General features: G+C 39.9%; 1 protein-coding gene across 1 annotated transcript in view; it reads left to right on the top strand.

Moving 5' to 3' along the window:
• Positions 1–26,787, top strand: part of FRMPD4 (FERM and PDZ domain containing 4) — a 262,955-nt gene that overhangs the window by 154,466 nt on the left and 81,702 nt on the right. Inside the window, 1 exon segment of the mRNA XM_042460879.1 lies at positions 2,099–2,215. Within this exon segment, the coding sequence (XP_042316813.1) occupies positions 2,099–2,215 (117 nt within the window).

Here is a 26,787-nt window from a genome sequence, read left to right as displayed (position 1 = left end):
AGAAGAGAAAGGATGCCTTTTGTGTTTAGTAAAATTCAGCCCCAGCAGGGCATATTGAATTATACCCTATGCCCTATAGATTTAATGCATTGGGCCTCTTTGGGTATTATATGAATAATGTTAAAAATTGTTTAAGTTTATAAGAGTATTGCAAACATTGGCATAAACACAGCTTTATTGTACACTTTTGGAACCATCTTTAGTAGTGTACCATGGTGTTCAGATTATCATTTATAAAGGAGATTATAACATAATCCTGCCACTGTTTATATCTAGCAAGAGAAAAGTCAAAGCCAAAGCCTGTGAAGTAACTAAAAATTAGGGATGTGAAGAATGGAGACAAATAGTGGTTCAGTTATTTGCTTTTCAGTCATTTGTATCAGGTTTTTTTGTTTTTTAAAAAAATGTTGTGATGGAAAACGGGTCCAGCTCAGCCCATATATTATGTCTCCTCCTCTTTCTTTTTTCTAAATCAAGCACTTCCATGTTAAAACGACAGTGCAGTTTAAATTTTATTAAATACATTTAACACCTCCTTGGAAAAGGGTTAACAGCAGTACTGGACATCACACTATACACTTAAAGCGTTGCTATTCCACTTTAACTGCTCTGGCTGCCTCCTGTTGCATTCTGGGATTTGCAGTTTAGGAAGGGGAATTTAGAATATTCAGCCAGAGAGCTCTTACGCCTCAATGAACAATAAATTCCAGAATGCAACAGGAGACAGACAGAGCAATTAAAGTGGTGGTGCAGTGTTAAATGCCTGTATTGCAGCCACTCACTCATAAACCACAAGGTTGTGAGTTCAATACCAACCAGGGGCTCTGGCATCTTTCCACAGGTAACTAAAACGAGTACCTAGCTTGTTGGGGGCAATTAGCTTACACTTTGTAAAATGCTTACTGCATCGGTGAGTGGTATAGAAATGTACTTGCTATTGCTATAATAGCAATACTTTAAGAGTGTAGTTCATTCTCCCCTTCTCCCCCTTTTACAAACAAAAACTATTTCTTTGTGAAATTCTTTTCATATGGTCTGTACATATTGGTCTAATGTGATGAATCTATTCATAAATTATTCATCTTTATTCTTCAGGAAATGGCCTATGATGACTAATACTTGGCAAACATAGGGACACTGAGTAAGACACCAGCTAGAAAAGAAGTTGGATGGTCTTTTACTTGTTTGCATTCTGTATCTTTGCAAAACAAAGTTAGGACAATTTCTCACGATGTGGCTGATACATAAGAATGCTTTAACCCTCAATACTGAGAGCACACACACACTGGTTGTTGGGTTGTGTCTGCTACTTCTGCTTAAAGTGTGACAATGCCTGCACCAGAGAAGCATTTAACATTCCTATGAATAAAACCTCTACCATTCTGACATGGGATAGCAGGAGCAGGAGGTTATCTTCAGACATGCAGGACCTCAGTCCATTTACATTGGTGTGCATATCAAAAATCAAAGTGTCCAATGGAGTAAAGGAAAACTGGCAAGTATCCTCTTAAAGCAGCCAGTAGTATATATATTCTCTAATTATACCAAAGTAGGGATTTGAATAATAAATAAATAAATTTGGTGTAATTATAGGATGTAAAAAATGGTCTAACATACAATGTGTTTATCAGCTTTTAATGGCAAAAGAAATAATTTAAAGTCTGAAAAAGATTTAAAGACAAGTAAAATACCAGAATTTTATCATATTTATTTTCTTTTTGTGTGTGTGTGTGTAATAGTTGTTTTTCTGTAAAATAGCTATTTGAGTATCTAATGAAATAATTTTGATATGTTGTGTGTACAATATAATATATAGAAAGATGATTTGATATATATATAACAGTTAATATATGTTGATTTACTTCTATCCACATTGTTTTGATAATAATTGACATAGTTTTTTGCTGTTTGTCTTGTCAGTTGAAGTTATCTGCTGGTGAACATTTATTTTGTTTGTATGTTAGCCTTAGCCATAAAGTATGCTCAAGTGAATATTGCTTTGTTTACCAGTTTTGTTGGTTCATGAAATTTATTATTTATTATTGGACTGAATCAGTCATGTTTATTTTTAATGCTAATGTGTTTCTTTTGTTTTTAGCCACAGGACCAAGTCTTCAGGCTGGCCTCCTCCTTCAGGATCCTGGGCATTGAACCAGGGCTCTTCCTATCAATGGGAGATGACAGCAAACAGAGATGGGAGAGATTACTTCATCAAGTATGTTACCCGATTATTTGATGAGTTGTATATAGAGACTACATAGCAGAAGTCAAGCTCAAGCATGAATATGTAATGAATTCAGATGGTTAACCAATCAGGACTAAAAGGTCATCCTGTTATCAACTTCGGTTGATACACCTATTACTCCCCTTCCTGGAACCTGAGGATCTAAAAACTATGGTACATGCACTGGTAACCTCACAACTTGACTTCTGCAGTGCACTCTAAATAGGGCTACCTTTGCACCTTGTCCGGAAACTTCAACTAATTCAAAATATGGCAGCCAGGATGGTAACTGGAAGATCTAGAGGTGACCGTATTACACCTATATTAAAATCTCGTCTTCACTGGCTGCCTATTAATTTCCAGGCACAGTACAAGGTGTTGAATATAACCTTTAAAGCCCTTCATGGTTTAGGTCCAATCTATTTATGGGATCGCCTTCTCCTATATTATCTGCCCCGCACATTGAGGTCCTCTAATAAAAAATTACTGCAGCCAACTAAAACAAGGCTTGCTGCAGTTACCCAAAGGACCTTCTCTTCCGCTGCTCTCAAATTATGGAATAGCCTGCCGGAGGAGATTTGATGTATCACTACTCTTAATTGCTTTAAAAAGGCAATCAAGACAAGGCAGGGAGAGGTGGGAAATACAAGTAAAATTTATTATTGTTATTATTATTGTTGTTGTTGTTGTTGTTATTATTATTATTATTATTATTATTATTATTATTATTATTATTATTATATCTCTTCCGGCAGGCTTTCCCTGATTAATTTTCTAATAACCTCGTTTTTAATCATTCTTAACTACCCTAACTGCCTCTGCCTTATAGTTTTAATAACTGTTTTAACAGTTGTTCAATAATTTAATTGTATTTTATTGTAGATGACAGGGTAAGGGAGGGTTGGGGATACAATGGTAACAAACGATTATTATATTTTATGGATGTTTTTAGTGTTAGCTGCTTCTATCTTTTGGAGAAGCAGGATACAAATAAATATCATCATCATCATCATCATCATCATCATCATCATCATCATCATGTTTGTTGATCCTCTGTGCTGAAAGATCGCAACTCTAAAATTAAACACATCTAATGTTTCAGATAATATGCCAGAGAATATTCCCACAGTTTCAGTACTATAGGCTTCCATTATTCTGGTTTTCTTCCCTTGTAGTCCATCTAACAAATGCAGCTTGTATATTACTTTTATCTGTGACAACAGAAATAATGAATATAAATAAATATGAAGTGGAATCCTCCCTCGTCCACATGCGAAGCAGCTCCATTTTAAAAAAAAAGATTTTGGGATGCTACCTGAAACACCTTTCTTTGGAGTGAAGATGAACTCATTGAGGGTATAATGGATGGTCTGAAAACATTTGCTAAGCAAGCTTTCAATATGTTCATTAGTACAGGTATAGAAAGGAGACGAATAGAAGCTTCATGTAATAACTTTATTTGTGATATGAATGTAAAGAATATTTGCATTTTTGCCAGTCTTGATACATTGTGGTGTCTTGACCCCATCCAAAAAAATTCAACTTCTGTTAGATTTTTGTTTTGTATTTTGGGACTTTTTTAATGGATAATTTTGTTTTTGCACAGAACAGTGTGTGTGTGTGTGTGCGTGCGTGCGTGCGTGCGTGTGTGTGTGTGTTTAAAAATATAATTTTTTCACACAAAAAATACCCAAAGTCACTCTCTCAGTACAATAAATCTACTCTCCCCAGCAAAATGAAAAAAATTGTTAATTTTATTCTTGCATGTGAAAACAAAATAAGTGAAGATTTACACCCCTCTGTATTATGTTGGTATGGCTGAAATCACTAGAGAGATTGCTTACCACTGTCATGGCATAGTTAAGCATCAATATTGGTCCTAGACATTATGCTATGTGAACCTAATGACAAAATGGAGCTCTTCCCATTCTACATACCGTAATGGGCTTGACTAGTCATTGACAGTGACAGTATGACACCCTCTATCCCAGTACTTCTCAAATAGTGGGGCGGGTCCCCCAGGGGGGGCGCGAGGCTCCGTAAAGGGGGGCGCGAGGCTCAGGATACAGTGTTATGCAGAGGTGTACTTATAACAATTTTATAGACAAATGATACTATTTACAGTCATGCGGGGGGCGCGAAATGTTTTCTTCTTCCTGGGGGGGCATGACAGAAAATAATTGAGAAGCACTGCCCCACCTAAAGTGCAGGAGGATTCCTTGAAGGAGTGGTTAGGGCAACTGCACGAAACACACAGTGTGTTGTCTTGCAAAAGGAGGCAGTTAATAGACTGATTCTTCTGCCTCTTCCTGCAGCATCCATCACTTGCTACCTGAGGTGGCTGCCTTCTTCAGCTTCGTGGACTGTTAACCTGCCGTGGCAATTAGTGGCTTAACAGGGACTTAGGGGCTGAACATACCACCCCTGAGGGGCAGCCTGCATCCACCGCTGTCTTCACCGGATCGGGGCCATAGCAGCTACACACCATGGCCCCAATCTGGCCTTTCTGTGGTGCAAAAAGGAACCACAAAAAGCAGTTTCTTTTTGTGCTGCGGAAAGGGCACCATAGCCACCAGTGCTGCAGCTTTTTGGTGCTCCTTTGGTGCTGCGTCATCTGGATGTAGCACCAGAGAAGCGCTGTGATGCTGCCTGCCATATTGTGGGGGGCGGCGGTGCCACGGCCCCACTCCATCCCGATGCTGGCCTTTAATGCTGGTCTGTCGAGGCTGTTAGTGGCAATAAAATCAAGGTCTCTGGATGTTTTTAGTTGTCTGGTGAAAGTGCCCTGTTTACAGCTTGACATAATACATTCACTTCAAAAGAACTATTTAAACAAAGCAGTTCACTAGGTGTGCTCTTGTGTAAAGTTTTAAAGCCATTGCCTTTTGGGTACTGAGTGTTTTGCTATAAATGTATAAGACTACTCATGTGTTGGTGACTCTACAGTTAAACTTACTGTAGAATGTATTCAGAGACATAGCCATGTTAGTCTGGAATATCAGTACAGTATGTAGTGGGATCTTGTGCCTTAAAGACTAACTGAGCAAATGAAGCATAATCAGGTTTGTAGCATAAGCTTTCATAGATGTAGGTCCAAAACACTTCAGAAATAATCCAGTTTGAGATCACTTTAACTGCTCTGGCTCAGTGGTAGGGAATACTAGGAACTGTAGTTTTGTGAGACATTTAGCCTTCTGTCTGAGAGCTCTGGTGCAACAATAAACTACAATTCCCAGGATTCCTTAGCACTGAACCAGGGCAGCTAAAGTAGTCTCAAACTGGATTATTTCTGCAGTGTGTTTTGGTCCTTAGTCTACTTCCTCAGATGCAGGAAGATGTACCTGCCTTGGCCTTAACATCTTTCTTCCTACCTTTGCAACCATTAACTTGTCAACTCATCACCATAACCACAAGTTTTTCATTTCTATGGCTGTTATACAATCTGATTATAAAGGTCCTTCCTTGGCACTAGTGCATGCCGTGAATCTGAGGAAGTAGACCAAGTCTACAAAAGTTTATGCTACAACTTCTTTCGCTCAGGGACAAAACAGACCAACCCAGATAGAGCAGCATCCCACTACCCATTTCAGTGCCAGATCGGGGCCGCAGCACCTGCATGCCATGACCCCAATCTGGCACTTTGCTACCTCTAAAAGAAACAGCAAAATACAGCTCCTTTTAGAGCCAGCAAAAAGGCGCCCTTGACACTGTGGCAGTATTTTTCAGCACTCCTCTCAGCATGCAGTGTATAAACGCTTTGCCAAAAGAGTACCATAACATTGCCTGCTGTGCGAACAGGCGCGTGACGCCAGTGTGGGGGCAGTGTTGGGGTGTGCATCATCCAAACACCAGGCCCTATGCCACCCCCATGCTGGTGCTTCAAACTGATCTGTATAGCCACTAAGTCTCTATGGTACTACAGTATCCCTCAACATATTTTTTTAACTGTTATAAGCCACTTTGAGTCCTGAAGTGGAAAAAGCAGGGAGGTAGAATGTATTAATTTATATGTTACCGAGAGAAGTACACAAAATGTTTTTGAAAGATTCGCTGTATCTGAACCTCCCTCCTCCCACTTCTTTCTATCTGTGCATAGATAGAAACTGTGTATAGATAGCCACTCTCTAGTACAACGTTCTCTCTCTCTCCCAGTGATACCTGACAGTACAACCAGCAGAGATGTACACTTCTGAGCAATGGGCGGGTTTTCAGCAATGCATCTCTTCTTGCCTGTTTGCACACATTCTCACTGGTATTGTACTGATAATTTCTTCCTATCTTCTGTGTGCTGCCAGATTGTTCCTGAGCATTCAGGAATGGACTCAAACAATGTATGAACTTGGTGAATTCCTTGGTGTATAAACAAAATAATTCATAAACATGTTAAATTTCACTTTTTTGTCTCTTGTTCTATGCTTGTCCCTTAGTCTATGCTTGAATGCTCCTTCTATTCAAAAAGGGCTTCTATCTTGAAGGTCTGCAGTTTTAAAAATATTGGCAGAAATACAATGAATTGCCAAAGGCCATTTTATTCAGCACTTTCACAATGTAAAAAGATGTACCTTCAAAACATAGGGGAGGGGGCGAGATGACAGAAAAGGATGGAGAGTAATGTGTGTTGCAACATCTATTTCTCAAGGTTTCTGTTTCTGTTAACATTTGGGCCTGGATTTTCTCCTTTTCTACTCTCTCAGCTTTATCCAAGACCAAGCATATTAATGCTATAATTTTACTGGTCCCACTCCTAAAACTGAGTTGTCTGATTTCTTAGGATCAAGCTCTCAATTTTGGGATTAAATATGTCATGAGAACTGAAAGGCTGGGATGAAGTGGACTTGCTTGGGACTAGATACAGTGGTCCACAAACTGTGCCCTTTAAGAAATTTTGGATTTCAGCTCCCAGAAGCCTCAGCCACATTGGCCAATAGTTTGAGATTCTGGGATCTGAAGAACATAAACTAGTAGATTAAAATTACCAGAGAGAGAGAGAGAGAGAGAGAGAGAGAGAGAGATTCCACCTAAACATTAGGAAGAAAGTTTTGACTGTAAGAACTGAGCAACAGTGAAACAGACTGCCTTGGAAAGTGGTGGACTCTTCTTTGCAGGTTTCTAAATACAGATTGGATGTTAAATCTCTTGGGAGAACTTCAGTTGTGTAGGCAAAGGGATCTTGTAGCACTTTTGAGACTAAATGAAAGAAAGTAGTTGGTAGCATGAGCTTTCATAAATTTGAGCCTAATTCCTCAGATGCATGTTTTGTGTAGGTTAGACTAGATGTCCCTTGCAGTACCTTCCAACTCTGCGCTTCTGTGATTCTATGTTTTTCATTCCTTTGTGTTTCCAAGTATTTTAACAAACTGCTTTTAATGCTTAATAATAAATTCAGGTATCAGAGCATTCTAAGTGTACTGGGGCAGTGAAGAACCAGGTTTTAGCCATCTTAAAAGAATCTCAAAAATAAAGGTAATAGGTTTTGCTCTACTGATAACGGACATGTGTCACCTATCATAAGTATTAATTGTGAAAAGTGAAGTGTACTATAGATATGAATAACTGAAATTGATGGCAGCGGCAATGGTGGTGAGGAGAAGGAGAAGGATTTGATAGGTTCACGAGGCCTGTTTATGGAAAAGTGCTCCCAGTGCATGCAACTGAGAGGGGGAACAAGCCTTTCTACTGATTTCTACCTCTTCCTTTCATTCCTCATAATTCTGTTCCAGAGAGTTGACCATGTTCCAGAATAACATTAAAGACTATGGCAATAGAGAGGGAATTGGCTCCCCCCCCCCATTCCCTGTCCATCATTGGGAGCCTCTGGTGAATCAAAAGTACTGGTATTCAGGAAAAGATATTTGGAAAGGACTGGTGGATCTCCAAACCAATGTATACAGCAATTTGTCACCAAGACTGGTAATTGACACAATTGAGAAATCTGGAATTAAATCGTTAGCCTTGTCATCTGCATGCCAAACTATATGTAAATGATTCTGTGCTAGGTATTAAAAAGGAGAAAGGATGGGGAAAAGGACAAAAGAAGTGTGGCAGCATCTTTAAGACTGTTTTTTAAAATTATTTTTGCATGAGCTTTTGTGGATATAAACCCACATTTTCAGATGCAGTACTGAGTAGTATTAAGGTCTCAAGTATATAGTATACTTATACAGTTGTGAGACTGGGACAGAATGTAATATTTATATATTTATTTATTATTTTTATATTCCACCTTTCTTCCAAAATGGGATTCAGAATAGGATCCAGAGGGATGCAAATCATGACCTTGCCCTAAATTCTCAAAGGGCTGCATAAAATGATAGAGGTCTGTTGGATCACAAGGGCTGAGCCCATGCTTTCCAGGCCCTGTGCTCACCTGGGTTGGTCCCTGTGTAGGTGTGGGGATGGGCATGTATTCCCACACCCATATCCCAATGACCCAGGATCCATGACCAAGCACCCCATTTCCACATCAAATGCAGCAACTGCAGGGCTTCCCAGTTAGAGTGAAGAGCAGCAAGGTAGGTAGCATGGCGGGGGGGATTGTCTGAACAGCCAATTTTGCCACCGTGTTCCCTAGAAACTCCATGCAAAACCAGGGGTTAATTACCCTGGGGTAAAGGCTATTTATCCCAGGATCAGGCTGGATCCTCTAGATCTATTTCTGGACAGGCATCATTACACCTGATCCCAGGATATTTGGTATGTGTAGTCTCATCTAGATGACATGAGGCCAGAGGGAACACAGGCCTTTTGGCTCATGCAGACAAGCATTTCTTTTGTTATATGTGGAGTAGTGAGGACTTTTGTATTGGTATATGTAGTGTGCCATGAAGGCATTGACTTTGTTCATACATCTACTAATGGGTTGGAATTTGTGAATATAATTCAGTTAGCAGTTTTTATTTTTTGTTTTCCTTCATAATTTCCTTTTCAAAGACTACAACCTCTAAATCCCTTACTGTGTATCCAGAAAGGCTGCAATGTTCTGCAGCTGGTTTGGTGGTACTACCATTTCTAACATCAGATTTGTGTCCATTAATCCTCTTGCATATTGTCCTGTTTGTCCAATAAAGACTGTAGAGGGACATCACATTAAAGGAAGAGTAACTAAATGTACCTCTGATGTTGTGAGTTATGTCATTGGCCCCTGCAATATTGTTCCCAGAGTAGGTGTGTGGACAGAGTTGGCATCTGGCTTGTCCCTGGATTATCATTCATGCCATGTATCCTGTTGTGAGTAGTTATTTCAGATTTGGAGACTATCCGTAGGTCAATAAAGTTCTGCCTCCCAGAGCTTTTTAAAGAGCTGTATTATTATTCAGAACTGGTTGTAGCTTGTTGATTATTTGTTTGAATAATTACAGCTAGGGACTGAAGCTGACCACTAGGGGTGGTCTGACATTTTGTGGTTTTGGTATGTCTTGTAGTAAGTGGTTCTTGCCTTGTCAATTTGATCATTCACCTTCTTAGGTGAGTATTGTAATTTGAAACATGGCTGTTATAAATCCAACAGTTTTGAGTCTCTGTTTTGTGAGTCTGAGCAGATGCTGTTGTATCAGAGGGCTTGGCTGTAAACAATAGTTTGATAGTGTGCTGGGTGAAACCTGGAGATATGCAAATATGCATAGCAATCAGTGGGTCTTTGATAGAGTGTGATGCTTAGAAGTCCATTGTGCAGTTTTACTGTGGTATTAAGAAAGTGAATTTGTTGTGTTGGTTGCTGTGCTCAGATTGACAGTAGGGTGGAAGTTGTTGATCTTCTGATGGAATTTCTTAAGTGATTATTTCCCATGTGGCCAAATTGTAACAATGTCATCAAGAAATCATAGGAAGAGGAGAGGTTTTTGGGTGCATGTGGTGAGGAAGCATTTTTCCCAGGTCAGCCATGAAGATGATTGCATGCTGTAGTCCCATGCTGGTGCCCATGGCTGGTACCACTGACTTGGAGGTACCTGCACATATTATTCCCAAAAGTGAAGTAGTTAAGAGTAAGTGCAAAGTGGCAGAGTGAGGGTTGCTAGGTCTACTGTAGCCTTATTCAGGATGGCATTCTTCATCATTTGTAGTCCATCCTGGTATGGGATATCGGTACATATGGATTCCGCATCCATAATGATTAGGATGGTGTTCTCTGGGAGATTATGGGTGGATTTTATTTTCCTCAGAAAATCAGTTGTGTCCTTCATGTATCTTGGAGTGCTAATGACATATGGCCTGAGAAATGAGTCCCATATATCCAGATATCCCAACAGTCATGTTTCTAATGCTTGAGACAATAACATGATGTGAGCCATCGTGGGACCAATTTTAGGGATCCGGAGGGCTGGGCATCCATATGCACCTAGCTGTCCGGGAATGCTGCCAGCAGACACTTGACAGTAGCTGATAACAGAGCCTTAGCACAGTGGAAGTGAAAGTAAAGCAGACCTTGCAAGGAACCAGTCTGAGAGCAGTCCGAGAAAACAAGCCGAGTTCAGAATTCCAGAAGTCCAAACGTTCCAAGAGTCAAGCCGAAGTCAGGGTACCGAGAAACAACGTTGGTCAAACAGTCCAAGGTCAAAACAGCCAAGAGATAACAAAGTCCGGTCCAAGGTCAAGGTAACAAAGAATCCTAGTGCTAGCAGCAATCACGCCGAGAGATCATGCAATAAACTCTAGCAACCAGCATTAGTCTCTCTCCCACTTAAGTAAGGGAAACTCTCCCTCGTGCCACCTGAGGCTGGTTGGCTAATTGCCTCTCGGCAATTCTCTGTGATCTGCGCCTGCAAGCACTCTCAGCTCTTCTCTCTTTGAAAGAAGGCACCTGCATGCAAGCTTCGTCCCCAGAGTCCCCACTAGGCAGTGGTACCATAGAAGGTCTCTCTTCGGCACTAGGACCTGGTTGAACCTCCTCCTCTGGGGTTGGAAGATCACAGCTGGGACCTGGCAGGGCAGGAACAGCACCTGGTGTTGCCTCAATCAGCCCTTGCTCTGGAGGAGGCTCATCCTCCTCATCATCCTCCGAGAGCTGATCTTGGCTGGCCATGACACTAGCCCTTCTAGCAGAGCACGTGCGTCATCTTGCCAGCACCCCGCCCACACAGGGCATGCGACGATGATAAGTGGGCATCCCCGCACCCAAACAGCACTCACTAGAAGCATTGTCATCAATGTGCACGAGCACCATTATGGCGCTCCTAACAAGAAGCCACTCTACGCGGCTTCTTTTTAGGGCATGCGTCATTGCTGTGCTATGGGGCTGGCGTGGCGGTGACAAGGGGCAAAAATGGGCACCATAGAGCCACCCGTCTGTATCCCCCCAATATATCTTCCTTGATTGCCTGATTTGTATATTTTGGGTAGTAGATAGAAGCGAGCCAGCATGGTATAATGGTTTGAGTGTGGGACTACAGCTCTGGAGACCAGGATTTGAGTCCCTGCTCGGCAATGGGAACCCACTGAATGGCCTTGCGCATGTCACTCTCTGAGCCTCAGTGGAAGGCAAAAGCAACCCCCCTCTGAACAAATTTTCCCAAGAAAAACCCTTAGGGTCGCCATAAATTGGAAACAGCTTGAAGACACACCACATATAGAGGTAGAAGATGCCAAGTTTAGACTCCTAAGGTGTGTCCACTTGTATTCAGTTCTGTCCATCAGTGGAGAATTCTCTAGGTAATTTGTGTAGTTCCTTCAGATATTCATCACTGGGATCTTTGGAGAGAATTCTGTAAAACATGGTGTTGGACAGTTGTCCCTTGGCTTCTGTGTGCAGTCTGACTTGTTCATGATGAACACAGCGCCCCTTTTGTCAACCTGTGACTTTAATCCACAGCAGTGTTCAGTTCAGTCTTCAGTTTTCCACACTGGGGCTCCCAGTGATGTGTTTTAATTTTGCAATATGGCCCAAAGGACTGGTTTGCAATAAAGTAGTGCATTTGTTATAATGCTTCCTTTCACTCTTCAGTTGCTTCTGCATACTGTAGTGTTCCCTTAAGCACATAGAAGGAAACCTTGCATTAATCCAAGTTTCATGTGAATGAGCTTTATTTTGTTATTGCAAATGCAACTCTCATAGCTGGTTTCTTCTAGCTCTAGGCAAGACAAACCCTATCATTTATATAATTAATGACATGTCACTGGTAGGTTCTGCTCCCTAACAGCTAAAAACACAAACCGTATTCAGTCTTCAGCCCTTACACTCACAAACATATTCATCAGCTTATGCTTCAAAATCAATAATGAACAAATGAAAAGGTCAAGATCTTTGACTCACATTTACTTACCATTTCTGGTAATATACCTACTTATTCTATCATATATTCTATGGGTTTATAAGTCTCTCCCTTTTCCTAGAATTGCACTCAATTTTTGTTTTAGTACAGAGTTTTCCTTACATTTTGACTTGTTCACACAGTCAGAGGTTCCTACAGGTATTAATTAAGTATAATCCAACAAGGCAGGGAATGCTACAGTTTTTCATTCACTATATTTTGAAGGGGCCATTATTTAAACAAGAAAGCTGACCTGCTATTCAAAGTGTGTGCTTCTATTGCAGATGCTCAAGAAGCATGCCTGGTAAGTAAGGTGTGAAGTTTAGATTCTGGGATCTTTCTTGTAATTTGCACAATTTAAAGACTGTAGGGTGTTGGAAACAACTTTTTAATTACCTTGTTAAGTTTTTGATTCTGTAGATTTTTCTGTTGCTCTGACCTTGCTCGCCAGACAGTTTGACTAACACAGAATATACTTCAATCAATTATACTTTAATCAATTAATTGATATTAGAATGTTAAGACTAAATTAGAGTGGGTGGCTCTCATATTCTCATAGGAAAGTTGAAGGAAAGAACAGTAGTAGTACTGGAGAACATTATATATGTGTGTGTTGCTAGCCTTTAGTAATCAGCAGGAGAATAGCTGCAAACCCGTTGAAGATTGAGGAAATGAGTGATGAGGTGAGGATTGATTTTAAGCAACTTTGATATTTATAGTATGTCAGATTGTGTAGTCCTGAAAGTCTAGTGTCATCCCCATTTCATGTGTGCCCTTTGGAGGGGGGTGCATTGTAACTCTCCAATTCTCCTCCTTTTTTAATTCTGGTTTTTGTTATATGTTATTATTTGGAGTGAACTGCAATGAAAGTAATTCTTTTCTACGGTATATTTATTGTCTAATGATAGGCAGCAATTAAATGATAACTTAAGTGAATAAATAAAGGAGATAATTAACTGAAAAAATTATTCAACTCCCCCTCTCATTCTCTGTTGGTGCTCCCATCTTCCCCAAATTCGCTACACACAGAGAGAGAGAGAGAGAGAGAGAGTTGACTGAGTCACACTCTTTGAGAGGGTTTGGTGAGGTTGGAGCCAGTAGTTAGAAGACAATAGAATCTGTGTCCTTCCCATGGTTACTCAGAGGTGAATCCCATTGAACCCCTTTACAGTTCTTTTTGTGTTGATTGCAAGATCGGCAGGTTGGCAGTTCGAAGCCTGGCTGCCACATGATGGGGTGAGCTCCCATCACTAGTACCAGCTTCTACCAACCTAGCAGTTTGAAAGCATGCTAATGCAAGTAGATAAATAGGTACCACTCAGGTGGGAAGGTAAATAACGTTCCTTGCAATCATGCTGGCCACATGATCACAGACAACAACACTCTGACAACACTGGCTCTTCGGCTTAGTAACAGAGATGGGCACCGCCCCCTATGGTTGGACACAACTTGACAACCTTGTCAACGGGGAATACCTTTACCTTACCATTGTTTATATGGTGATGGACATTTGGATAATTAAGTGGAAGGATTTTCTCATCCTCACCCATTCCCCTCTCTTTTGATCTGCTTCCCCATCTCTCTCACTCCCTGCCTCTCTCTCCCCTCCCTTCCCCACTTTCTCATTAATTCTGCTTCCACACATCCTCCACTTCAGGGGGTCACAAAATTTGGTAGAGGTTGAAATTTAGAGACAACTGTCAAAATGAGCTAAATTCATGCCTGGCCTATATCTATCTATTTAAAAAAAAAAAACAAGCAATTCATTCCATTGAATTAAATAAGCAAAACGTGTGCTTTGCCATTCATCTTTGCATCTTTGGTACAGAAAAAAATTGTACATATTCTCAGAGGCACTCAAATAATTTATGTTAAACAATTCTTTAAAATTGTTCACTAACTGGTCATTTTATCTAACCACTTGTTTACTTGTAGTGGATCAATGTCTTTTAACTGAAATCATCCCTTACTACCTTTTTCTTAACCTTTATCAAACAAGGTATTTGAAGGTGAAAGGAACAAAGCACATGTTAGGTAAGACAAAGCAGGAAAAAGAAGAAGATAGCTACATATCATTGACAAAACTTAACTGAAGATGTTGTAAAGTGAAAATCCATATTTTAGGACTTTTGTAAGAAGAAAACCAATATGGGGGTTTTCCTGACATCACTTGAGAACAATATTTTTCACTGGAGTCAGTTTAAACATGTGAATATAAGAATATAACTTTATGGTGAGTTTGGGCAATTGCAACAGTTAATGGACATTACAGTAATAAACGTTGTAAGATATTGTAAGAAATCATACAAGATCCTAATAAAGGGAAATGCTTATTGGTATCTGTAGATAGAAATTTCCTATTTGCTTGTGCTGAACAATGTCCCAATTATCTTGGCGACTTTTAAATAGATGTTTGTGTATGGAAAATTTAGACTGAAACCATATTAGGGCAGCCAGTTCAGGTGCTGAACAAAATGTTGTCCATCCTAAGCCTCTGTAGGTCATGGCTGCACTTCTTCACCAAGTTATGATTTAATTGCTTCCAGTCAGATTCAGCAAAATGCAGTTTGCACTCTGGCTGCACAATGGACAAGTTATGTTGAATCACTTAAGAGTGTGTGCATGCAAACCTTTAAGTCACCTGTTGACTATAGCAACCCCATGAATTTCATAGCATTTTATAATAATAATAAAATATTTATTTATATCCCGTATCTTCCATTTTGAATTCTCAGGGGTGGTTTTAACAGTTCCTTCCTTTGAAATATAGCCTACAGCACCTGGCATTTGTTAGTGGTCTCGCCCCCAAGTGCTAACCAGGGCTAGCTCTGGTTTGCTTTCAAGATCGGATAGGATCTGGTGCCTTCAAGTATTTAGTTTAAGGGTACCTTTAGAGATTATAATACTTTTCAACCCCTTTTTTGAAGGGAAAGGATATTTAGGTGTAATTTTAGCCAGCTCAGCTAAAAATTGTTGTTGTTGTTGTTGTTGTTGTTGTTGTGTGCCTTCAAGTCTTTTCTGACTTATGGCGACCTCGAGGTGAACCTATCATGGGGTTTTCTTGGCAAATTTCTTCAGAGGAGGTTTTGCCATTGCCATCCTCTAAGTCTGAGAGAAGGTAACTTGCCCAAAGCCATTCAATCACCAAGCTGGGATTTGAACACTAGTCCCCAAGTGTCCTAACCCATTGCTCAAACCACTACTCTACACTGTATATAGTTTAGATATTAATGAAAGAAAGAAAGAAAGCTTCCAGTAGTTTTAAAAGTACCTCTAGAACTCTACTTCAATTCTGATATAGTTTATGGTCTTGCTATTCAGTTGTTATTTGTAGTTATTTCCAACATCTGCTGATGTTGCTGAACTCACTTTTTACTCTGTTTCTAAGTGCCTTCAGAGCAATCAAATGAATTATCTGTGTCTGCAAATTCCAGCCTGAAAGAATGGCAACAACCTATCTATCCTTGCCAAGCATGTCAAAAAACTGAGGAGAGAACTTGGGACTGCCTCTGCTATCCTGCTCAGAATCCTCTTTCATCTATTTCTGTGCAATGAATTCTCATACTGAAAATATAAGGGAAAGATCAATCATGTGCTATGAAGAATCAGTTGGGTAGTCAGCAGGAAGAAATTCATGGTCACCAATTCATGGAGAGCTGGTGACTGGATTGTTCCATCTTGTCATGTAGTATTGTTGCTCAGTACCGAGCAGCAAATGTTAATCTTTGAAATACTAGAACACTGAGCATCCTTTGCTCTGCATAGCCAGAAGTCATGCTAGTGTGGGGATATGGGGAGTTATAACCCAAAAAGTTAACTTTTCTAAGCTCCTCTCTAATATAATAGATTTGGACATGTTGGTAGTGTCTATCGTAATCTAGGACAAACCACATTCCTACAAGAAATATTATACTGTATATTCCTCCAGTCCTGCTATAATGCAAACAAAATACTTTGTCTATTGAGATTATTGCATGGCAAAAATAAAGCGATTTACTCCTTCCAGGATACAGTCACTTATGGGATGCAGTCAAGAATTATCGCATTAAAAATGCCACCGCTGCTGCTGAGCGGCTGCATTCCAGCTCCCAGCTGTGCTCAGCTGGCCAATTTGCAAACATGGGAAGCTCCCATTTTGGAAAAGTGGAGGGCTAAGAGCGGCTGGGAGTTGGGATGCAGCTGGGATGCAGTCGCCCAGCAGCATTGGCAGCATTTTTAATGTGATAATTCTTGACTGCATTCTGTAAGTGACTGTATCACAGAAGGGATACGTCACTTCATTTTTGCAAGCGATAAGGTCCTATGATTTGACAAGTTCCAGAGTTGTATACATTTATCAGGTCACACCTGGCAGCTATGCATGTGAAAAAAACAACAACATATCCATGTCTTTATTTAAATATAATGTATTTTATCCATTTGAAATGCACACAGAATCTACACTTGTATCAGTTATTAGTTTGACTAGTGATGCCAGCATGTTCAGCCAAGCCAGTCATGGATGCAAGCCTCTGGATCTGTTAAAGGAGTACTTCAAAGGAGATTGCAAACCCTCACCCTAATTCACCTTAAGCTAGGACCAGAACTTGTGCCCAGGAAAAGATTCTGGTTTTTTTCACCCAGCCCCTGATGGTCCACTCATTCCTCCAAGTACCCTCCCTGTTGTTGTTGTTGTTGTTGTTGTTGTTGTTGTTGTTGTGTGCCTTCAAGTCATTTCTGGCTTATGGCAACCCTAAGGCAAACCTATCATGGCGGGAGAAGGGGGGGTTGTCATAAGTTTTTTCAGAGGAGGTTTGCCTTTGCCTTTGTTTGAGACTGAGAGCATGTTTCTTGCTTAGGATTATCCAGTGGGTTTCATGGCCAAATGGGCCATTAAACTCTGATCTCCACAGTAGTTGTTCAACACTCAAAACTCTACAGTAGGCTCTCTTAAGTTCTCTCTTGGGAGAACTTTAGTTGTGTAGGCAAAGGGATCTTGTAGCACCTTCGAAACTAAATCAAAGAAAGCAGTTGATAACGTGAGCTTTCATAAATTTGAACCTAATTCCTCAGATGTATGTTTTGTGTAGGTTAGACTAGATGTCCCTTGCAGTACCTTCCAACTCTGTGCTTCTGTGATTCTATGGGTTTTTTTACTCCAGGTGAATACTTCTTTGTGTTTCTAAGTGTTTGAACAAACTGTTTTTAATACTTAATAATAAATTCAGGTATCACAGCATTCTAAGTGCACTGGGGCAATGATGAACCAGGTTCCAGGAGTACCTCAAACCCTGATCTCCACAGTAGTAGTTCAACACTCAAATGACTACATCACACAGGTTCTCTTAAGCCTATTCACTCAGCAGATTTAGAAAGCAGTGCTACGTAGTAATGCTAATGGGTTGAGAATTGGAGTGGGAACATTCTCCCCTGCTAACCCTCTCTTTCCATTTTCCCAGTGGAACAAAACATCCTGAATAAAAGACAAGTGGCCTGTGGAACAATTGATTGGAACAACTGGTGGAATTTTAATTGTGTCAGCATCATTTTTGGTACAGTTTGAATTAGGGTATGGATTAAACTATCCTGCAAGATGCTTTCCACAAGCTTGTCTTAATGTTTTGTGTGTGTGTGTGTGTGCGCGCGCGCATGGGTATATCATACTCTTCTTTTAATTAATTTATGCTTGCAATAACCTAAATTATAAAATGGGGGTAATGAGCAACAGCAGCTGGTGGTTACCATCCCAGTGGAATGATGAATCTGCTATGGGTAGTACTATGAACTTTAAAAGAGGTATCCAAGATGTTGTGCCATCAATAAGATGGCAATCACCATTGCTTTTAGGTACACATGTGCATGAGCGCATAAACTATTAAAGTCTTGTTGGCCATGTCTTTATTGCAGAACTTTTTATATATGATGAGTAACCACGCTGGCTGGAGATTTCTGGGAGCTATAAGCCCATTGGCCTGTGACTTTGGAGACCAGGGTCCAAATCCCTGCTTAGCCAAGTCTCACTCTCTCAGCCTCAGAAAGGTAATGGCAACTCTCCTCTCCCAAAAAGAAAACCCCATGATAGGTTCGCCTTAGGGTTGCCAAGAAAACCCCATGATAGGTTCGCCTTAGGGTTGCCATATATTGAAAACAACTTGAAGGCACACAATAACAGCAATAATCCAAAAGTAATATTTCAAAGCACTGTCTAAGGTACAGATAAAGAAGAGCAGCTCTGATTATTATTATTAGTGTCTGTCAGTGAAATAAGTTCTTCACTCATTTAAAGACCTTATTAGAAGGTACTTTATAGTAGTTATTAAGATTACAGTGTATGGCTTTCCAATTCAGTTTTGCCATAGCAACAGAAATTAAGCATGCAGGGCAAGAAACCAGCTAACTGTGAAAAGAGTATTTCAGAATGCTTATGTCTTTAGCAGCAGCTTGAACTGAGCAGTTTTATACAAAACCAAAAGAGATGAAGTGTTTCTCCTGGACTTCAGAGATTTTCTTCTGTGACAGAGGAAGTAATTAGCTGGGAATACATATGAGCACAAGGGAGACAGGTGTCAAGAGTAGTGCTTTCTCAGAAAGCACTATCAGTTTTCTATAATTTAAAGCAAACTTTGTGTCGTATTTTAGCATACAGTTCGCTCATACTGTGAAAATATTTACTCCTTAATATTGTTTGTTAGAACAATGGCACCACCTTGGATGTGCACACAAGGGTTGAACATCACTGGCTACTGCTTCATTTCCAGGCACAACTCAAAGTGGTCATCATGGCCTATGAAGCCCTATATGGCTTAGGTCCAGACTATTTAAATGCTGTATCTCTGCATATGAACCTTCCAGAAATCTAAGATCTTCAGCAGAAGGCTTTCTCTTGGTCCTGTCACCATCAAAGGCTCACTTTGTTAGGAAACAAGAGAGAACCTTTTCCATGGCTGCTTCCATTTTCTGGAACTCCCTTCACGGAAGGCTAGGCTGACCTCCTCCCTGTTTTCCTTTTGCCAGCAGGAAAAAAATATTATCTTCAAGCAGGCTTTTAATATATTATTGCACCCAGGAAGGCTTCTTATTGGCGTGATTTCTTTTGTATGGTTTTAGAGGTTTAATATTTTTAACTTAGTGTGTTTTTTAATGATTATATATTTTTGACTTCTTATATTAATTTGATGTTTTTATTTTTATTTTTTAACCTGTACAATTTTTAAAGTTTTGTTTGTGCAACACCATGGGTTCAATTTAGGGGAAAAGGGGACATAATAAATAAATAAATAAATAAATAAATAAATAAATAAATAAATAAATATGTTACATATTGATTTCTTATATGTTACCTTAGGGCTAGTATATGTTTCCATTCAGGTCACTGAAAACAACTTGTAATATGAAATCATCTTCCTGAAATCCATTAAATGGCATTAGCTTGTAACAAATCCATGGATGTGGCATAATATTGAAACAACTCTTCCATTACAAGCATACATCAATGTCTGCACACCAGCACAATGGTAACATCACTTGGACTTAGTCAGTGCCATGGCATGGGGATTCTGAGAGTTGTTGTTCAGAAAAGTCACGTTTCCCAGCACTGGCCAGATATTACCCCTTTACAAATGTGTATACCATAAGGGCAGTAGATAGGCTAAGAGACTGCTGACATTACACAACCAATTCAGATGCTTGTGAGTTTAAGGTCAGGTTTTTTTTTAAAGGTCAGGGTTTTTGGAAGGAGGCCTTTTTCTCTGCTTCTCTTTGCCCCCTGCTTCCTTTCCTCCTGTTGCCACCATTGTTTCTTTTCTCTTAAGCTAGCACCAATGTGTCCATGTGTGCTTGACATGAAAAGAATATTCATAAATATTCAAATCTTGGATAAAATATTTATCCTTAGTGTTTCCTTAGTGTTGGAAACCCTGGTGTGATGAATCCTGGAATCCTGAGAATTTGTGACTTATTCTGAATGAAAAATGCATGAACAATTTTATTTGCACAGAAAACCAAGTTTTTTTGTGCAGAAAATATTATTTTCCATGCATAGCAATAATACTGCACACACACAAAAGAAACCCACTCCCTTGTGTGTGGATTTTCTACAAAATAAATCCCAAGCTGCAAATATTGCACAGTTTTCAAGGCCTGGAGAAGAGAAGGTTAAGAGGTGATATGATAGCCCTGTTTAAATACTTGAAGGTATGCCATACTGAGGAGGGAGATGACTTGTTTTCACTTGCTCCAGAGACTAGGACCCGGAGCAATGGATGCAAGCTACAAGAAAAGAGATTCCACCTCAAAATTAGGAAGAACTTTCTGACAATAAGGGCTGTCCGACAGTGAAACAAACTCCCTCGGAGTGTAGTGGAGTCTCCTTCCTTGGAGGTCTTTAAACAGAGGCTAGATGGCCATCTGTCGGAGATGATTTGATTTGGATTCCTGCATGGCAGGGGGTTAAACTGGATGGCCCGTGCGGTCTCTTCCAACTCTATTATTCTATGATTCTATGACATTCTCACAGTGAGTAGGAAAATGGTTAAAGGATTCATTCTTGCACACGCACACACAAAATAGAAATTTATGAAGCCTGACATCTGTAACATGCAGAGACAAAATAAACAAAATGGAAGCAAAAAATAAATTACCAGAATGCATTTTGTGTTGCAGTGGTAGTGATGGGTGATTTGTATTTTAGATTGAATCTTGAAGGAGCTATCTAAGGCACTGATCCTTCTTTTTGTGTGATAGGATTCAGCCCCTGGGATGGTTGTTCCTTTAAAGGTTGGGCTAAGATCCTCAGGGAATTCACTGTCACCAATGGTGAGTTGGCATGAAAGTATGGCTGACAGAAGGCAGGGACTACATAGTAGCAACTGTTACCAGTACTGTTACTCTGAATTTTCAGATGTGCTTTGATCAAAAAGGTGAAGCATCTTCATCTGGGGAGATCATCTGGGCATTGGGAGCATGCGGCAGAAACACTTTACAATCTGCGATATTATATAGCATGGGTGGGTAAACAGCTTGCTAACATGTAGTATGTATGACACAGCAATAGCCAGCTAAGCCTGGAAGTAGAAAACTTGAGGATGACAGAGATAAGCCATGTCTTTAAAAGAGCCTACTTGAGATTCAACTGAACTTTATCAGTGTTAAAAGTTTGTAAGTATGGTGGTGGTGGGTTGTTAATGCTATTTCTTTCTTCACAGGAATTTCCTGGGGGGCAGGGAAGGGTTGATGAACACGTATTATATAATATTCATATCCCAGTTTAAATTGTATTCTCTTTTGCTACACTGGAATTTTACTGATCTGCCATCAGGTATCTTAAAAATTATATTAAGCACTCCTATGATGTGAGGTCTTTATTTTACACAAGATAATTGCCAATGTACATTTGGTCCAATGGATTTATGCAGTAATAGTGGTCTAGTCAGTGGATGCGCTGAAAAATTGTCTTGGCATCAGATACCCTATAAATAGTAGTTGCTAAATAGTGTGTTACAATATGATGGATGACAGCTCTGCCAAAAAGCCATTTTGCCACCATCAGAACGCAGTGGCAGAAATGTAGTTTTTCATTTATTAATGGGGAGAAATGGTAAAGGGGGAAAAAAACCAAATGATTCTTTATCATGAAAAAAGTACACCTGCAATCTTGTTAAAGTAAAAGCACTAAAATGGGCTATAAACGGAAGGGCAAAACATTCAGTGCATCAGCAATATTTTATTGGCATTTTTGAAGTTTACACAATTGTATAAATAAGAGGAAATAACAAGTCAGTTAAATATCATAGAGGTACCAGGTCCTGTCTTGGAAGCTAAGCAGGGTTTGCATCCTTCCGAGGTCACTAAAATGAGTACCCAGACTGTTGGGGGCAAATTAGCTTACTTGCTAATTAGCTTACTTGCTGTTCACCGCTATAATCTTTGGAATAGCGGTATATAAATAAAACAAATTATTATTAATTATTATTACTTAGACGGGAGACCACCAACCAACACCAAGTGCTGTAGGCTATATTTCAGGGGAAGGAACTGCTAAAACCACATCTGATTAGCCCTTGCCTAAGAAAACCTTATGAAATTCATGGGGTTGCCATAAGTTGACAGATTTCATGAATGCACATACCCATATGCGTAACTTATTCAATTTTGCATGTTGCCGTCTTCTGCTTTTCAGCCTAAAATAATTGCTGACACATGGGTCATCATAATTAAGTACTGTATTAAATACTGTGAATCTGTAGTTGCTGGTTTTGAAATCTGTTGTATGTGCTTGTCCTGATGGAGGCTGTTCAGGCAGGTGCCCCTATTACTGGGACAGGTGGTTGATGTAGCTGAGGGTTGTATGAAAAAGCCATATAGAAGGAAAAGAGTGAGAGGAAGAGATGCAGCAGATGTAGATGGTTTCTTTATTTTTTGATATGGAGGAAAAACATTGAATTCTGAATAACTGGAGCCCATAAGAGCCTTTAAAAGATTTATACAATCCAATTTCATTCTTTCTTCAAAATAAATTCTTAGTTGCTAGACTGTATCTGACAGACGTCACTGTATGCAGTACAAACTTTGAAAAGGTTGGCCAAATGAGATCTTCTCACATATAGCCAATTTAGATAGCTGATTCTGAACCAAGATCCGGACAGACGGGTTGTGCAGCGTCTGCTGGTCTGTGCCATTTTAGACTGTATAAGGCTATACTAGAATCTTTTCCTACTTGTTTTGTATATTTACTGGCAGAGATCTGATGGGCAACTGTAATCACACCTACAAGCCAGTTTTTAGTGTGTTGGGAAAGTTGCCTTTTTTTGTACTACATTCTCTAAAATCCCCAGCTAGTGTAGCCAGTGGCCATGCTGCTTGGGGGATTCTAGGGCCTGTAGTCTAAATGGTAACTTCCTTGAACTCTGGTTTTTCTTCTCCTTTAAACAGCACAAGTTCCATGCCATTTATCTGGAAAGTCTAATCAAAGGATTCATTCAATATGATGGAGGGGGTATTCAAAATACAACATCCTATCTTTGGTTTAGAAAGGGGCAACCTAGTGAGATTCAGAACATGTGTCTGATTCAGAAGCAACCCACTGCTTTGTGCAATATAATTTTAAGCAACAGTGGCAATGATAATACTTTTATCTGGAGATTTTGCTGTTCTTCTTCACAGTAATAAAATACAAACTACATGCCAAGAAGTTCAAAAAGAAGGGGACAGTACTGTAGTGAAGGCCAATTTTTTCATAATATTGTAGGCTGTGGTGTTATGATAACCTGAACATTAAGAATTCACAAGCACTGCAAATACCATCTTCAAATTGGATTTGAAGGTGCTTTTGAGTTTCATGATTTATTCTATAAACAAGTAGCTATTGAAAATGCAATCATAAAAATAATCACAGATTTTTATTTCTTTGAATATTTGGTAGTGGTGATTGCCAACAATTGTGGAAGCTGTTTTAGTTCTGGGTGCCTATTCTCAGTGATGCCCAGGATTCAGAATGATTTGATTTAACAAACTGTAGCAGCAGTAGCACACAGTTCAGATATAACCTGTTTGTTCCTTTATGTACAGAGGAACAGAGATGAATAGCTAATTTTGCTGCAGAGAATTTGCCTGCTATGAATCACAAATACTCCTTTACTTTCTGACTCTAAGGGTATGATCAAAATGTTGCAGCACAATCTTATACTGACAGAAAGGATGCATTGTTCTTCCATTCTATTCAGTTTGTCCTGCTCCTCCAACCCCCAGGTGGGAGCAAGGTTGAAAAAAGAAGAAGCATTTGCATCATGATTTAAAAAAAACAAATGTAGTACTTCCAGCATGGCTAACACGGTTCTCTTTTCACCTCAGATTTACATTGGCATTGTTCAAATGGCATGAAGGATTAGAGAGGAAAGAGCAAAAGGCACTGAATTAACATGAGAACTCCAGCTCTATATGCAGGACACATCTGCCCACTCTAAAAAACCATATGAGTAGGAGTTAAATGCATTTTCACCTGTGTCTGAGCTATAGACCTCATCTTTGATTTTGATGTATGCACACCTCTCTTCACCATCATCTGAGCCACATATTTGGGAGCTGGCATTCACAATGTGACACTACACTATATCCGCAGCTACTATGTCTTCCTTATTCAACAAGATTTTAAACCTTCCTGTTCAATGGTAGCTTTGAAAAAAAATTTACTTCCACAATTGATGAGTACACATTCTTGGCTAAAAACAAAGTGGAGAAAAGAGAAAGTGAGCATGAAGGACCAAGTAGACTGTCATCTTTGCATGCATGAATCATTTCAAAGAGATAATTTAAAAAAAAAAAAGCCAAGTTGCATTGAATTCAAAATATACTGTATATACAAATACTGTAGGTCTCTATCAGGCATTTTACAGTGGATGTAGAGAAATTAAATAAACTAAGATCCTACAGACTGGCTCAGAAGGATCATAGCTGCGGCAGTGCAGCTGTATGGCACCTCTTCAGCACTGCATCATCTGGATACACTGCCAGAGGCACACCATGATGCTGTGCACTGTCTGGAATGGCACTCAGCATCATAACGCCCTGGGGCGGAGTCTGGGCATAGTGTCCTGATGATGGATGCCCTGACCCCACTCCAGTGCATTATGATGCTGCATGCCATTCCAGACGATGTGTGGCATCATGGTTCACCTCCAGCGCTGCATTCAGATGATGCAGTGCTGAAGGGATGCCATACAGCCACACTGCCACAGCTATGGCACCCTATGGAGGGTCCAAAAAGGAGCTTCTTTTTACAGCTCCTTTTTGTGCCCTCCAGAGGCCAAATCAGGGCCACGGAGTGAGGTTGCCACGGCCCCAATCCAACCAGGAATGGAGTGGTCACACGCTACCCCTTAGGGGCAGTCTGTAGAGCCCCTAACTTCACCTGAGCAGAAATTCATGAGCTCCATCAACATCACTTATCAAATTCCAATTTCCAAATGTTATTTTAAAAAATTGTTTAAGAACCAGTGTGGTATAGTGGTCTGAGCATTGGACAATAACTCTGGAGATTAGGGTTCAAATCCCTGGTCAACCATGGAAACACTCTGGGTCACCTTGGGCAAGTCACTTATCTCAGCCTCAAAGGAAGGAAAAGGCAAACCCCCTCTGAACAAATCTGGCCTACAAAACACTGTGATAGGTTTGCTTTAGGGTCACCATGTCAAGAACAACTTGATGGCACATGATAACATATTTTTTGTTTGTTTGTTTCCCAGGTAGCAGCAAGCAAGGAAAAGCTATTGGTGTCTCTTGTTTTATGTTTTTATATCATGATGTGTGAATAAAAAACTAACTGGCGTTATCATGGTGACCAACAACAGAAGCCATTACATTTTAGTTCTTTACCTTAGCTTTCCCTAACCTAGTTCCCTCCAGGTATTTTGAACCTTCAGCCCCCATCAGCCCAGGTCAGCATATCCAGTGTTCAAGAATGTAGCAGTTGCAATCCAAACCATCTGGAGGGCAGCAGGCAGGGAGAAATCTGTTTTAATTGTTAGTAAGAAGCCTCTCTTCCCTAAGTCTCTGGGGCTTGTTGCCAGATACACACCTACTTTTAGTGTCATTCAAAACTTGCAAGATTTGGTATGGTCCTTCACTTTTCTTTCTTCAGTAGCTGAGGAAAAGATTGTTTAGTTTGAACTATTTCCTGTTGGGGGAAAATACCCCCATGGCTCATAGGAGACACTGAGTAGCAAAAATGCACAAAAAGTTCAGGGGGGCAATGTTGGGGATGTGCAGACCACCAAGGTTCCCTGGAGACCCAATGTGGTCCCCGGACCCCAAAAAGTACCCATTTTTGATACAGACTTTCAAAGAAAGTGTCTGCAGTGGGTTCAAGGCAGAGTCAGATGGAACCTACTGAAGTCAGTAGGAACTAAAGTAACTATGGCCCCATACAGACAGGCCAAAATAAAGCTGCTTCGGATCAGTTTGATTCTTTTAAATCCTTCAGATTTCAGTGGTTGTGCTTTAAGTATGACTGCATCTAGCATCAAGCCAGTGTATCAAAGTGCTTACCCATCCTATTAATAATTCGTTTGGTGGCCCTGTTTTCATTGTTAAAAGGAGACAGCAACCACATTAAGCATTTATTTATTTTCATTACATTGTTTTGGCAACTTAAGGAAAGCAGAATTTGAGCCCAGAATGCTTTCCCACCTTTTAGAAGTTATTTTTAAATTCACTAAGTAGAATGTGGTTTTGGCATTGATCAGTATCAAATGTGAATTGCCTGAGACATTTTCCTCTAAACTAAGATGAATAAAGAGGTGGGCCAATTTAATTGGGAATTAATAAACTATTTGAATTTCTGAACTG

The sequence above is a fragment of the Sceloporus undulatus genome, chromosome 3 (genome assembly GCF_019175285.1).
Source record: "Sceloporus undulatus isolate JIND9_A2432 ecotype Alabama chromosome 3, SceUnd_v1.1, whole genome shotgun sequence".
Taxonomy (NCBI): domain Eukaryota; kingdom Metazoa; phylum Chordata; class Lepidosauria; order Squamata; family Phrynosomatidae; genus Sceloporus; species Sceloporus undulatus.
Note: the sequence above shows the minus strand (reverse complement) of the source record. Positions and strands in the feature narration are given on the sequence as shown.